Source organism: Oryzias melastigma, linkage group LG23 (assembly GCF_002922805.2).
Source record: "Oryzias melastigma strain HK-1 linkage group LG23, ASM292280v2, whole genome shotgun sequence".
Lineage (NCBI taxonomy): Eukaryota > Metazoa > Chordata > Actinopteri > Beloniformes > Adrianichthyidae > Oryzias > Oryzias melastigma.
The window spans coordinates 12,902,700-12,917,736 of NC_050534.1; the positions used below are offsets into that span (position 1 = coordinate 12,902,700).

Sequence of the window (15,037 nt, forward strand, 5' to 3'; positions counted from 1 at the left end):
CAGTGGTTGGTATATGGAGGGTGACACCGGGGCAATTTAATTTTTCGTCCCTGTCGAGCCACTTGGTTCGCTGAAGTGACGGAATACAGGAGATTTATATTGTATATACTCACGCACGTGAGGATGTATTGAGTGAAACGTGACAATTTTGATTGAAAATGTAAATATGTTGAATAAAACCTGAATGACAGTTGATGCCCTCTAGTATATTTGGCTGTTACTGAAAAGATAATACAGTAGGATGACTCTTGGGGACAACGTCATGAAAAATACTGGATTTGTGTAATTTCACATATTTATTTTGAAGAGTTTTACATTAGTAAAAACGTCTCCATGTCTGGGTTTATGAGGTCATTCAGAGTTTCACTTCTGCATCTGAATGACAGACGTTTTTCTACTTGTGTGTTTCTGTGACAGAACTGAGTTTTTTTTACAATTTCAGGGGAAAAAAATTAGGTCAAATTCAGACAATGAAAGCAAAAATAAAACTAATCCTTACAGCTACAATATATGTAGCAATATATGTGTCTGTGTGTACATTGTAGTCCTTCGCACAGTGTTTGTTGGAGTTTTATCCATAGTTTTAAGTACTTTGTACTATTTTAGTTTGTTTTGCTGTGATGGGATTACAATATGATCATTGGTAAACCTTGTGTGTTCTTTAGCCATATTTCATCTTGTAATCAATATTCTCAAGCCCCACTCTGATTATCTTTAGATTTGTTTTAAAAACATTTATGATTATCTTGCTTTTAGCCAAAATCCAAAAACCTTCTATGATGTGGATGGGACTGTTGACATGAAGTAAGCGGATTGATTTCCCATCATCCATCTGTTTACACGCTCTCCCACTAGCTTACAGTCCCGCACAACCGCAACCTAGCATTAGCAATGCAACAAAAATGGCGAGCAATATTAGATCTATGCAGCCAAGACGTTTTCCCTAAACGTATTACCCCATGTCACCTGACCTCTAGATCTGGTTATAGTTACTCAACCCATTAAATCAACCTTTTTTCATCGTTATAATTTAAAGGGCCTATATCCTGTTATTCTTAAGTCCTTCAGTGCAGACTATATATAAGATTTTACCTTTGGCACACTAAAGAACAAATTATTTCTGAAATATGAGTGTTTTTCATGCCAGGTCAAACGGTAAAGAACCCCTTAGACCTGGTAGATGATGTCAAAAAGAGACGATTGTGCATATTAAATGAAAAAAAATTGACAATCTCCACAAGGTCCGTAGGGAAAGTTTGTGTTTTTGTTAGTGAGGGGGTGGAGCTGGTAGACTCTTCCTGGAAGGGGGTGTTCTTACTTATCTACATCAACTCGTGAGAACCAGCTCCTTTTTAATGAATTGGAAGGGGCTGGTGCTCAGAGTGCAGGGGTTCAGGAATGCATAAACAGATACAAAAAAACGTTTTTGGCGGGTGTTTCTGTGATGAATCAATATTATAAATACACTTAAAAGGTTACTAGGTTGATTTTGCATGCTTTTAAAGTGTAATTGAATTCCTCTAGCAACATGTTACTAGATATTTCTTTTATTTAGTTGTCTGGAATTGTGTCGTATGTGACTTTACATAAACATTTTTTTAAATTTGTACTTGTGGAAAATCAGGATTATCCTGTCATTTATCCTCAATAATGTTTTAAACAGATTTTTATTTTTATTATTTATGACTATGAATTGTAGCTAAAGGCATTTTATTTGAGATTTGTGTGTGTGTGTGTGTGTGGAGTGATAGGGGTGTTCTTTTGATTAAAACTGTCTTACCCTCCAACTGCACACAGTGCAATCTTAACCCTTGTGTGTTCTGGCTGCCTCTCAGTAAACAGCAGAAAGTGAAGTCGTAGAGAACAAATATCATGAAAATGGAAGAAATTCTAGTTTTGGACAACACATGGATGGGAAAAATATTGAAATTACAGACTTAATCTAAAAGATGCACTGGTGTTTTTATATTTAAGTGATTCATGTAATGTAAAATAAAGAGTTTATCACCAATAGTTCATTTACATTCAGAAAAATGAGGTCCACTGTTGAAAGATATAAAATGGACCAATTTATACTTAAAGAGGAGATGCTAACTGCTCTTTTTCTCTGGAGTCCAGTCATTCAAAGCAATTAATATATATATATATATATATATATATATATATATATATATATATCATTCACATTTACAGCCAGTGTGTTATGGTCTATCACACAGCCTAATTCTGCATACCAAATACTCCTGGAGCCACTCGATACAGATTTATCCAAGATGGAAACAAAAAAGAAATGTATATGTGCAACGTCTGAACTGTACTTTGTGTTGATCCCTCCACGTTACACAAGGAGTCATCCAAGAAAGCAGCAAATATCTGCTGTTTCTCTCAATACATTCATTATTCAGCGCTTACCTTCCCACTGGCAGTGTTTTTATTTTTCCTTATCCAGTCTTCTTGCTGGCATCAAACGTACACATTGCATAAGCCAGAATCTCTGAGGTACCATCAGGGGTAAGCATGTATACAACAGTTTAGGAATATTTCACCTAAAAATCCCCATATCCGTGCCAAATGGCATCCCTGAATCAGCTGAGTGATGGCTGCCACATCGGGAGGAGCGCCACGTTTTGTTGTCCGACTCGCCCCGTTCAAACATCACCTTTCACTTACAAAAGGGATCTGAAGGGGGGATTTTTGTAACCCTTCTTGGTGAAGTTATAGTTCCTTCTTGGCAGGCTGTTGACATACGTCTGCTGTCAAATTGTTTACATAGCCAGGTAAAAGTGGGGTCACACACTTTAAATGCCAAGATCTTCTTTTTTCCTGAGTCTTCATGAATTCTTCATGGCGTCTTCCCTTTACTGTGACATTTTCTAATAAGGTCAAGGAACAGGGCTTGGGGAAATGCAATAGAAGTGATCTTGATTTGACAGTTTGGATTTATCTCGTCTTTGGAGAGTCTGCTTTCAGGTTGTTTTTTTTTCTTCAATGTAAAGGCAAACAAACACCAATTCTGGATTTAGATTCTTTATTTGATCAATATAATTCCTAGTTCATTGAATGATCTTTAAATATTTGTTAATGTGAGCGTCTTAAGCCACGTTCACACTTAATGACATTTTCACCGCTTTGACATTTCGCACCAAGCCTCCTCCATGTGCTAGTTCACAATAGAAAAAGAAGAAGTAGCCCCTCCCTACCTGACCAGTGTGAACACCAAGAGGTAAACATATATTCTCGAACGAGCGTCAAATGCCTTGTGTGTGCGTAGTTTAAGGCTATGGTCGCGTATCCCAAATGCCACCATGCTGCAAGCTAAATGCACGTTTTTCAGCTAATTTGGCGGCATTTGTACAGTAGCCGTAGGGGTGGGAATCTTGAGGAACCTCACAATTCAATTTGATTACAATTCCGGAGGCAATTGAATCCTGATTTGTGGGATGAAACGATTATCAAGTCATTATCTTTGGTTTGGAGGACATGAGATTCTAGTTGCCAGTCTTCACTTATTAAATGAGCGGTTATTGTAAAGTCTGATTCTGTGGCGATTGAAGTTCAAGGGTCACACATTAATGCTATACTGTCGGCTTTCATAAGTGCTGCCATGACTTCAGCTTTTGTCTCGGTATGTGGTGCTGGATTGACCGTGTCGGAAAGGATGTTGAATCTTGACTCTAATATATGGAGCAATGTTTGGAAGGCCTCATTCTCCACCACAGAATACGGCCTCAAGTTCTTTTGCTTTTAAACCTCTGATTGGTGAAAGTTTCTCATAGAAGCTTGGACCTTCGTTTTCTTTGGCACTGAGGCTTTGCCTTGCTGGGTTTCTTGGGGGCATGTAGGATAGAAATGTATAAAATATTATAATGTATGACTTTACCAGAAATGTCCAAATCTGAACAAAAACCCAAATAAGCACAAGTTTCTTGGTTTCATAATAAAGTTTATTCTATATTACAAATAGTATTTTGTTCTTGACTGCAAAATAGGAATGCATTATATTTACATACACAGGTATACAATTATAACAAAGTTAGAGAAGCTTGCCTTAAATCCCCCAGGTTTCGTTTTTACTCTCAATATGATACTCTTTATCTTTCAAATAGGTTCTAGTAAAAGTCTTTTCTAGCATGTTTGTGTAACACCTGCTATAACACTGAGCAAGGAGAACATTTTAGGTTCCTACAAAACGTTTGAAGGTGGAAACTTTATCTTTGCTCTTGGCAACACATTTTGGCTTCAAGCAGACAGCCTTAGTTGTAGAAACAGGCCAAGAAGAAATGACAGACGGGATGTTGCACTGAGAGGCAGATTCACAATGTCAGCGGAGGATTCTAAACTCATTTGACTCCTACTAATGTTACACTTTGGCTATGTGGTGAAGATTTTGTACTTGTCAGTATTTAATATAAAAGATCTACATGAATTACTTTTCTGATTTAAACTACGTCTAAATATGCCTCTCAAAGCCAACAGCAGACATGACCTCTTCTGTAATGCTGTAGAATGAAGCTTATGGAAAATGAATTGGATTTCATGTGAAAAAACAAAAAAAAGCTCAGTAGCTTTGACTTAAATGAGTGAGTAGCGTGGATATGACGGTGAACTTTCATAAATGCATTTTGGAATTTAAAGCTAAACTATATTGATGCCTTTTAAACTAGAAGCAGTACAATGTTTCAAAACATGAAATATTGGCAAAGAATAAAGTTTTTAGCCCAAAGGAAAACCACAGGTTTCACTGCTGTCACATTGTGGAGGATGCTGTAAATGACTTTACAGATCTTAGTAGATGTATAACTATATAAATATCTTTGAGCAAGGCAGTTCCATTTCATACTATCCAGATAGATTAACATGCAAAGGTATATAATATCTGGTTTATTTAGCATCTACCACTTCACAAAAAACTGTGGGTATGAGATCCTGCAGGAGCCGAACTGGATAAAGGTTCCACCTTAAACGGAAGTTAAAACTTTTCTTGCATGAAACAATCCACTTATTCCATCTCAATTCTTCCAAGCAAAAGAAAGACAAAAGAACACATCCACATCATCATTGCAAGGCTTATTTTCTTGTTTTTTTTTTTTTTTTCTTTTTAAAATAAGTTTCTTAAATCGTTTACGTTTTACATGCGCTTAAAAAGCCAATAAAGGACCCAAGGTGGACCGAGGGCGGTCTTCACACATTCACATCACCACATGGGGCACGTTGTCAAGGCAAAAGAAAGGGCAGAGGTCAAAAGGTACGGAGGGCGCCTCCATCATCTTTCCGTCGCTCTTTCCCGTGGTGGGGGTTCACATCCAATAAGTCTCCATTACTCTTAATGTCCATTATGCTTACTAGCTGCTATGCTTAATCATTTTTTTTCTCTTTTCTTTGAGGCTTGCAAAAGGGCGCCCACAGCTTCCACTGAGGACATCTACACTAATACAGACAAGAGTGCCTCAACAATTACACACTCAGGAGTTGGGGTTTGTTGTATGCAACTAGCTACCATCTCCAAGGCTTGTGCAAAGCAGATAAATTGGTAAGTCAAGAGCCAGACAAAAGGGTGGATGGTGTGCCGAGAGCCGGAGAGACCCAGGACGATGGAAATAGCATGGAGGATCACATCAAATCGCCCACAGAGCCTCCCACTTCGACACACTGAGGTCAGAGAAAATCACGCAGGCTTCTTAAAGTATCAGTCACAATATGTTGTTTTGTTGTCCGAGAAGTGGTGGTCTTATACATAGTCCTTTTTTTTTTTGTTAATTCCTCAGTGGCACTTTATAAATACATTTGTCCTGTTTTGACAATTTTAAGATCCTTTGGTTTTTGGCTGACCAGCTGAGTCCATCTCATTAGATTTCTCCAAACACACATACACACACATCTTAAAATAAGAACGTCCTGGAAAAGAGGTGTTTCTCACTACTGGGCCTCTTTAGGTAGCCATGTCTGACTTTGTTTCGTTTCCAGCTCTTCTTCCCTGCCGACCACCTCTGGTTGGTGTGGAAATGTGGGCAGTCGAGATCTTGTGCAGCTGCAGATTCTTTTTGTTGTAAATTTGTGCGCGTGTGCTTTGACAGACCTTCACAGAGGCAACGAAACATTTGGAAGAGACCGCAGTCGAAACAGTCTTCTACGGTTAACTGGAGAGCTGTTGATTCTTTATCTGTGCGTGTGTGTGCTTTGATATACCGTGGCAGGGGCTGCCTTCCTGCGTTGGTTGTGTGCTTTTTTTCCATTTTTTGTTTTTGATAGAAGATCCAACTTGGGTGGGGCTCCTGGGTTTTCTAATTGCTTACGTTTGCAGTAGCCATGGAAGCGCAACTCATTAAAAATGATCTTGATCATACACTAAGTAGAACGTGTGAAAGTTGCAACAGGCTACAAGTTGGGGATGCACTGTATTCTAAAGTTTTCGTCGGTCATCAAAGGAAACATCGAGAAGAGCGAGAATCATTAACTACCCCGATCAGTCTCTTTCTGAAACACAATTCCAGCTACATTTAAAGAACATTCTGGATTTGCCTGGATTCTCCCCAGATTTCACTGATATGTATGCTTTGCTTGAAGGTACAGTGTAAACTTGGCAAACCGTTCTTGCATTAATTTCCCCCCAAAGGTGTTCATTTGGCTTGCAGTCATCACTTTCCGCTTGAATTCCTCGTGTTGGAAATAGCACTACTGAAAACCAAACGCTTGGAAACTATTTTCATCTCAACTACTAACTCTAAAGTTCAACAAATGGACACCCAACGTTGTGGTTTTCAAAAAATTACTGTGTAAATTCTTGAAGGCAACATAAAATGTTTCTTCTCTCTTCCAGCTGGGGAATGAAGAATGCCAATATGGCCAGCTTCTCAAGCAATCACTCCCTGTGGTGCAGCTGAGCGATGCCCCACTTTGCACGGTGGGAGGCACCAACCTCAGCTGCAGACCACCCCTCCCGTATTCAGGTAAACGAGTCTTTGCAGCAGAGTGAATGAGGGGAGAAAGGTCTCTTCAAAGAGGAAGCAGAAAAAGGGTAAAGGAAGAAGTCTCTAAAAAGCTGAGGGGAGGAAGTCACATGATGAAAAAGATGGGGACAGGTCTTTGCTCAGGCACGGCTCGGTTTCTGATGGGGTCTCTTCCCAGTGCATCCTGGGAAATGCGGTCCTCAGCTCTCCAGGCTCATGAAGGCCACCACCTGCTCCAGCTTGAAGGCCAGCCTCTGTTTTCTGGCTGCATCGTCCTGCTCCAGCGCGCACACGATCTGAAAGAAGGAGAGAGATGTGAGTACACAAGGTAACACAGCACTTGTTCACTGAAACTTCTTCACACAAGTCACAAATTTTACCCATTTTAGGTAATATAATAATGTTATTACATATCGAGTTGTTAATTACGACGGAGTATTAGGGACTCTTTATAAAGAACATCTTATTTTTAAAATAACGACTCTAAATCTCATAAATTTACGAGAATAAAGTCGTATATTTATGACTTTTAATCTTGTAAATTTATGAGATTAAAAGTCGTAATTTTACAAGAAGAAACTTGTAATATAACTTTTTTTTGGGTGGGTCAAATACTCCGTCATAGTTAATCTTGAAACTGTTGGTTTAAAAAAATGCAACTATTTTTTTTGCCTTGAATGGATTTAAGGACTAGTGGTTCATTTGTTGATGGAGCCAAATTAAACCATAAGAACTTAAACCTGTTTTTCCTCAAAAATAAAATAGTATGTAACACACTAAAAACCAAGAAGAAAGGCTGAACACATTTCTGATATTATTCTATTAGTATTTAGGTTCACCTGCACCTAAACTTTTATGTAGTTAACCTGGACGAGAGACATCTTTAGATTGAACTCAAGATGAGGCAAGAAGATCTGGCTGCAGACCTCAACGACCAGATGTCCTCACATGTCGCTCTAAAAAAAACTATTTTAAATGGTCACCAGAACAGTTTTTTTTTCATTTTAAGCTTTAATAAAACTTTTTTTTGAATGATTTTGGGTTAGAGTTGGGGTGAGTTGTGTAATTCCCACTTTCACCCGATGATGTCATGCACCATCTCGTCTCCAGCCAGGTCCCTTTCAGATGAGTTCCCATTCATTTCCAAGTTGAAGTGGATTCATCTGCTTCTTTTATGGACAACTTTTCTCTATGCTCATGTGGTAAAGGATAATTGGCCTTAAACACAAGTGTTAACTGGCTTAGATGGGACACTACCAAATCTAAGGCCGTGGTTCTCAACCTGAAGAAATACGTCCAAAACAAAGGAACAATAGAGTGTGAACAAACGATCACATCAGTAGGAATGGTTTTTTTATGTTTTGGTGAGGAGAAATCTGGGTTGGAAAATGAAATTCTTACCAGTCCTCCTCATCTATGGGCATGAATTATGGGTTGAGTAGAAGAAATCTATCTTTGAGATAATGTGCAAAGCTATCTTAAATCTATGAGATTTATCTCTGTGGGTTTAGGAACATCTCTATGTTCTCCTGGAAGAGGAGACTGTCTTTATTCCTACCTGAACATAAGCAGGACAAGACGAACAGATAGACAAAAGTAAAGGAAACCTCTAATAATGATTCAAATTTCACAGTATTTCAGTGAAGCGTTACATACCTCTTCAGTGTATTTCCCCACATAGGAGTAAATCTCACTTAGAGAGCTCATGGAGTTGAACTCATTCATGTGCATCCTTGACTGCTCAGCTAAGTAGGCGTTCATATCCTGGTCACTGATAGCTGGCATCTTATTAATGTCTGAGTAGTACCTGTAAAAAAAGAAACATAAAAATTACTACTTTATAGCCATTTTAGTTAGTCACTTGTGGACAAAAGTTGTGTGAACTAGGATAATTGCAGGTACGTTCTTTCAGAGAAATAACAGTCATATAAACTACTTTTTAGTGTTGAAAGTAGTTTTTTTTTTCTTTAAAATACAACCAAGATGTTGCTCAGCCAAGAATCTGTTTACTTTCTTTTGCAGAAATGTTATTGAGTCAATTATTCCTGAACATTACAGTTCAGTAGTGTTTTAAAATGTGTTAAATAGCGAAATTTGACTTTTTTGACATTCGATTTGCCTAAAAAATCTCTTTTTTTTAATTTAGGAGTGGCCACGTTTTTAGGTTTTTCCTTTAAACTGTAAAAATAATGAAGCAACGGTGTGAACATATGGTTCTTAAGTGAGCTTAATGGTTAAAAAAACACCTGTTACAAGAGACTTCTTTGCCTATAAATAAGAGTAATAATGTTTGCGATTGACAATCAGCTTCTGCTGAGCTCAACTCCTCTCAAAATATCTTCATGCAGTCTCTACAACACATCTCTCCTGCCTCGGGCTTCACATCATTTCTTACCGAGATTGCTGCTCCTAAAGCAGCACTACAGTTGGAGTGTGTGTCGTAACACACACTCCAACTGTAACAAACCCCCCTCACGCAGGTGCTCACCTTTCCACCCAGCTTTTGTAACTGGGGATGTCCTTGGCATAAAGCAGCTTGTTGGAGGGTGAATCTTTCCCAAGGCGGTGCTCTGAGGTGGAGCAGGAGTCCATGAAGGTCTGAGCCACCACAGACAGACAGGCATCTGTGATGCTGCTTTTGTGGATGTCGAACACAAACTGGGGGTTCTTGATCACATTCACCCAAAAACGTAGAGGTAGGCTGCAAGAAATCGGAGGACAGAGAGGAAAAATGATTTGGTGGAGGAGAATTGACAGGAAACTAAACACAAAGCATCCAGGGAGCATGTTTTAGCTTCATGCTCAACTAGCTTTAAAACTGGAACAAGGAGCTTGAAGAAAAAGGTGCTTCCATTTAACCGAGAACAATGTTTGAATATGTAAGAGTCATTTAGTGAATGGGTATAAACAAACCATTTGCCAGTGGGTATAAAGATACATACTAAGTAAGTGCAACGCTTTGTGTTCAATTCAATAAAGCCTTTTCCTTTAAAAACAGGTGGTGGCTGCTTCTCATTTATTCAGTGTCCAGTGGGTTTTGCTGGGGGACACATACCAACACTATTACCTTGTTTGTGTTGCTTCCTGTGTTTTATGCCTGTCCAGAATAATCAAAATTTGCAAGTCTGTTTATGTGCGGGTCTTGTTTCTGCCAGAATAAATAGATGTAGGATCAGCTTCATCTGTATGCTGCGGTAAAAAGGGGTTCAGGTGGTGTTCGGAAAGCTTTGGATCACTGCGGCTTCTTTATTTTCTGGACTATACGCTCTTAGTTGCTGTGGCCGAAATCATTCTAGCCCTAAACAGCGTGTCAGTGAGGTGCACTATCAAAGGAGGAGAGGAAGTGAGATGTGAAATGCGCTCATTTAAAACACCGCTAGTGCCTCCCCTGCTATGCATTCATTCTAGCACCACCCACAATGCAATTCAGATGTGCAATCTAACAAAAGAGGATTTGGACCGAGCAAGAAACAACTCTGCATTATGACTTCAAAATAATCTAAGCAAGTAATCTAGTGGGATTATATGAAGGGATCAAAGGGATATTACACCACTGCTGTGCTGCTTTGATCATTGGCAATCTGCCATTTCAATGGGGCAGTAAGGTGGCACAAATAAAAGGGGCCCCATACAATTTCAGCACATTCCCATTGTAATGTGTACATTTCTCCCTTTGAAGATAATACAAAATATAATTTAACCTAATTGGGCAGATTTAAGGATATACATCAGTCGTGTTGGTCAGGGATTAGGTTAAGTATCAGCTGCCAAGATCAAGAGCTTCTGATATCCTGAGAAAATATTTAAGTCGGCAACAAAATATAAGAATTAAGAAATGTTATACAATAATCATATATTCTATATACTTTAGTGTTCAAATTGTTGCACAGTTTTTGTCTATTTTTGCTTCCAGGTTGCTAACAGGTTAAAAAGGTATCTGGATACATAGTATCAGATAAATAGTATCTAGATAGTGTCAAAGAAATAATCTTGATTCAATGAATTTGCCATTACGCACATTTTGATCTTTATTTTTCCCAATTGTCTTTGTCATGCATTGACTGATGTTACTAAACATGAGATGGTGAGTCATTCTAAGATGCAGAAGTGTGGCTCTTCATGTGAATGACATGTTGTGTCTGTCCTGGACGTGAAGATCGGCGTGTGCTCGTTCCAGATTTGACTGTTCCATCTTGACATGACAAACTCAGTGTGCAGAGAGACACTAATACAAATGCAGAAGAGCGAGAAGAAGAGACACCACCAACATGCTGCCATTAATCCAAAGGATACCATCTGGAGGTGCTGAGGGAGCCAGTGACTCATCCATACTCTCTCTTATTGCGCACAGCACAACTCGACAATGCAGAAACGGCTGAAAGCTAATTTTAACTTGTGACAAAGTCATTTATACTTTGTCTGAAACATATTTATTTATCATAGCGCATGTAGGAACACATAATGTATGTTTTTGCTGTGAAGTATGGCCTGAAGAAGAGGTAAGACTGGGTGGGTGCCATCTTTAGGTTGGTGAATAGAGCAGTTCTGATTGGAAGCAAGAAAATCTCTGCACACATGAAAGCTGTTTGTAGTTTGATCCAACTATACTGTGGGTGCTGCCAAACACAATACAACTAAAAGTGATTGTGATGATCCAACACTGGTTTATTTTATCAGGATTTTGGGGAGGTATTGAAGTGTGAGTTAATGGTGTGTATGATGAATCAAAAAGAGACGAGGCATTATCCAGCATTAAATTAAATTAGGGTGTAAGACAGCAGTCTATCAACTTAAGGTCATACATGCCGTATTGTTCTGAGTATAAGTCACAGTGTTTTGTACAGTTTGGTCCTTTTTAATTCACAAAAGTGCCAACTATTTCACAATTGATCATGGAGGAGAAACAAATAATTGCGGTTCGTCCCTGGGTGGAATTATATGGCACCAAGTCTTTCATATATCGAAATAAAGCTGTGCAAAAAAAAAAAAAAAAACCTGGAGGAGGGTTTGCGAGTTTTGCACCGTTAACACATGTCTCATTAAGTACATATGCTTAGCAGCAGTCCACTGTGTTTGTAGCTGCATGTATGAAACGAATGTTTCCAAAGTAACACAAATGATAAAGAATTCAACAGATTTAGGGATTTAAAGTTGACTTGTTATAATATTCTTCGTACTTTAGTTATCTGAACAACTGTTCATATGTTGCACTAATATAGTAGATTCCTCTTCTGTTTCATTAAGCTATATAAATGTGTTATGATAGTGAAGTGTACACATATTCACTCTATTATTATTATTGACCTCCGTTCTAATTTCCCTTTAATGTTCATTCTTGTACTTTGTTAAATAAATCTCTCACAAAAGTTTGACTTTTACTCTAATGTGACATGTTTATGATTTTTTTTCAATTGTTTTCCATTTGCCTTCTCTGATTTATGCAAGTTAAAGTCCAAAAATTATGGTATGCAAAATGAAAATCCTGCACAGTGAGGATAACAGCAGTGGAATACGCAGAAACTCTGTTAAGATAAACTGTCAGTTATTTACAGCTGTAATAGAATGTTAAAAGTTTAAGACAACAACCCTTTTTACTTACTTAAAACACCCCAAATGGACTAAAAATACAAATAATTCTAGAATTATCGATTTAAAAGAAAGAAAATCTCCTTAAAGCATTTCTCTCTTGATTTGATGAACATATTTTTAGTGCTTTGTCAGGATCTTGGCAGCGGCGGAGAGGCTAACCAGATATAACCACGTATTTAACTCCCGCCATGCTCATTTCCTCTTCTTTAGCTTTTCATTTCTCCATTTCCACTTTCTTTTGTTGGCTCTTCCAGCTCCAGCACCTTTCATGGCAGCCTCTCAGAGGTCAGTATGGTCTAAATTAATATGTAGATATTAATCTAGAGGTGTACTTGTGCATTAGGGAGTGCACACACTTGTCACTATGGAGATTTCCACAGTGACAGGCATTTTTGGCCCCATTACTTGTAATAATAGATTGAGAGTCTTGGCAGCCAATTGGATTAGCCCCTTGTGGTTGGATTTAATGAAGATTACACACCCCTGCGGTCGAAGGATATTAGGAAAGGGAGAGGTGCCTGTTGCTACTTGGCCTTAACAGTGCAAAAAATTTGCCCAAAAGTACTGGTTAACATAGATGCAGTCGTAGAAGTCGATCAAAGTGATAGGTGTTTGCATTATTGGAACCCTGATTGAGAACTCACCAGTTGCTCTTCCATGTGTGTCGCACATGTGGGTCATGGATGCTGTGTTTGTCCGCCTGCTCATCCAGGAAGTCAAACATATATTTAATAGCCAGGGGCAGAGCACTGCCTCGATGGGCGGTGCTGAAGATGGTCTCAAACAGGTCGTCCACAAACTTTTGCAGCGTTCCCTGTGGGGGGAAACGGAGAAATTAAATCTGCAGTCTTTCCACATCCACTCCCAGCTTGTTTAATCTGCACTATATAGATATTGATCACAACGCGTGCAGGTGGTGAATGTAAGTGTCACCATCTAATATATTTTGTGACACATAACTGATTAATGTTGACAGAGAGATTGCTTGAATGTATTTTCCTGTGGGAATTGTGCAGTAGAGTTCATTTCGTTCCTGCTCTGGTGTATCTCGCATCCATCTCACAGACCTGGACCCTAAATCTGTTTTTTTTCTCAGGTTTACTGGAGGAAATTGTTATTCTACAGATAACTTTTAATAATATCTGGGAACAGAAGGACCATCTCCTAAGCCTCTTTGTGAAGCTGGATTAGTTCCCACACTGCACCACTGACCCTAATTTGATTTAATGGTGGTGACTTTAAAAAAGGAGACAAGAGCAGAGACACACAGAGCAGAAGAATCTAATCCTCTTGTAAAGAACAAGTTGATGGGATGCAGGGGGGAAAGCAAGAGCGGAGGATGGAAATGAAACGACAGAGGTTTCCCTATCTGAAAGAGAGGCCATTGAGTGTGGCAGATGAGGTATGTACAGGCGTTAGCGAATAAAAATCCAATTTGGGTGGAGCGAGTGACCGAATCAGAGTCAAGAGAGGTAGAAAAGTGTGGGTGGAGGGAATCCTGTTAGTCTGACAATCACAGCTATAATTCTGCTGTGGCCTGCATTCCTAACAGCTTATCATTCCTCAGAGAAGATGGGATCACGTATCTTTATCAAGCCGGCGAGCCTCGGATAACCCGGTGGTGTTTTAACCAAACACACAGGTGTTTGTGAGCCGAGGCTTTTACGTCATTCTTTATCTCAAGGGGTGTTAGCACTGTCATCATCACAGGGTTCTCTTGTTCCCTGGTGGAGCTGGTAACCACCAACACAACCCCCCCAGCAACCATTCAGCCCGTTGTTAGCCAACACAATGCGTCACCTGGACGTTTGGATTCTGCCGCAAATGGATGTAAACAGTCCAGAGTGGGAAAATAAATGATGTAAAAATGAAAGCGTTCATTGGCAAATCCAAACTTAGCTACGCCGTATAATCATGTTGCTTCAAAAGAGACGGCCCGTCAAGATAAACTAGTTATTCCCCCTACCAAAAAAAAAAAAAAAATCTATCTGGAAAGATGCTGTCAGCAGTCAGAATCCGGCGACCTGCACCCTGGAGTGGGATGATGGCAGGGAAATAGAGCGAGTCACGGAGGCTGAGCCGCGACGTGTGTGATGGTGTGTGGAGGACTCTACAGTATGAGTCAAGGTGACAGCTGCTCCATTTTCCTGCCTTCTCTTTATTCATCACTTTGTTTATTAGTGGATTAGGTCCTATACTACAGTCACTGTTGCACCTTTCTTTCCCTCTAATTGATCACTTGAACACAAAGTCTTAAACATACTGTAACTTTTCAACCGTTGACGTGATAATTCCAGTAGATTTTGAAGGAGAAAAGCGGCGTGAGCCGCTTTTCTCCTTCAAAATCTACTGGAATTATGTTAATGGATGAAAAGTTACAGTAAATCAAGGAACAAAAACACAGCTAAAGGGGTATAAGGTTTAAGTTGATTTATTCTGGAATAATATTCCTGCCTGTTTCTGATTTGGTGCACCACAAATAAACTGACTTGTGTTTAGGT

At 39.2% G+C, this 15,037-nt stretch overlaps 1 protein-coding gene and 1 long non-coding RNA gene across 3 annotated transcripts in view; one reads left to right on the forward strand and one right to left on the reverse strand.

Moving 5' to 3' along the window:
* Positions 1–3,922: 3,922 nt before the first annotated feature.
* Positions 3,923–15,037, reverse strand: part of plxna4 (plexin A4) — a 218,628-nt gene continuing 207,513 nt past the window's right edge. For both annotated transcript variants that reach the window (XM_024282545.2, XM_024282535.2), the window contains exons 29-32: positions 13,181–13,350; positions 9,436–9,648; positions 8,604–8,754; positions 3,923–7,243 (exon numbers count right to left, since the gene is read on the reverse strand). In XM_024282545.2, coding sequence (XP_024138313.1) covers positions 7,148–7,243; positions 8,604–8,754; positions 9,436–9,648; positions 13,181–13,350 — 630 coding nt within the window. In that variant the 3' untranslated portion in view covers positions 3,923–7,147. The remainder of the gene's footprint in view (positions 7,244–8,603; positions 8,755–9,435; positions 9,649–13,180; positions 13,351–15,037) is intronic.
* Positions 7,211–8,769, forward strand: LOC112152788. The gene is made up of 2 exons (XR_004947146.1): positions 7,211–7,262; positions 7,809–8,769. It is a non-coding gene; the product is annotated as an uncharacterized LOC112152788 (long non-coding RNA).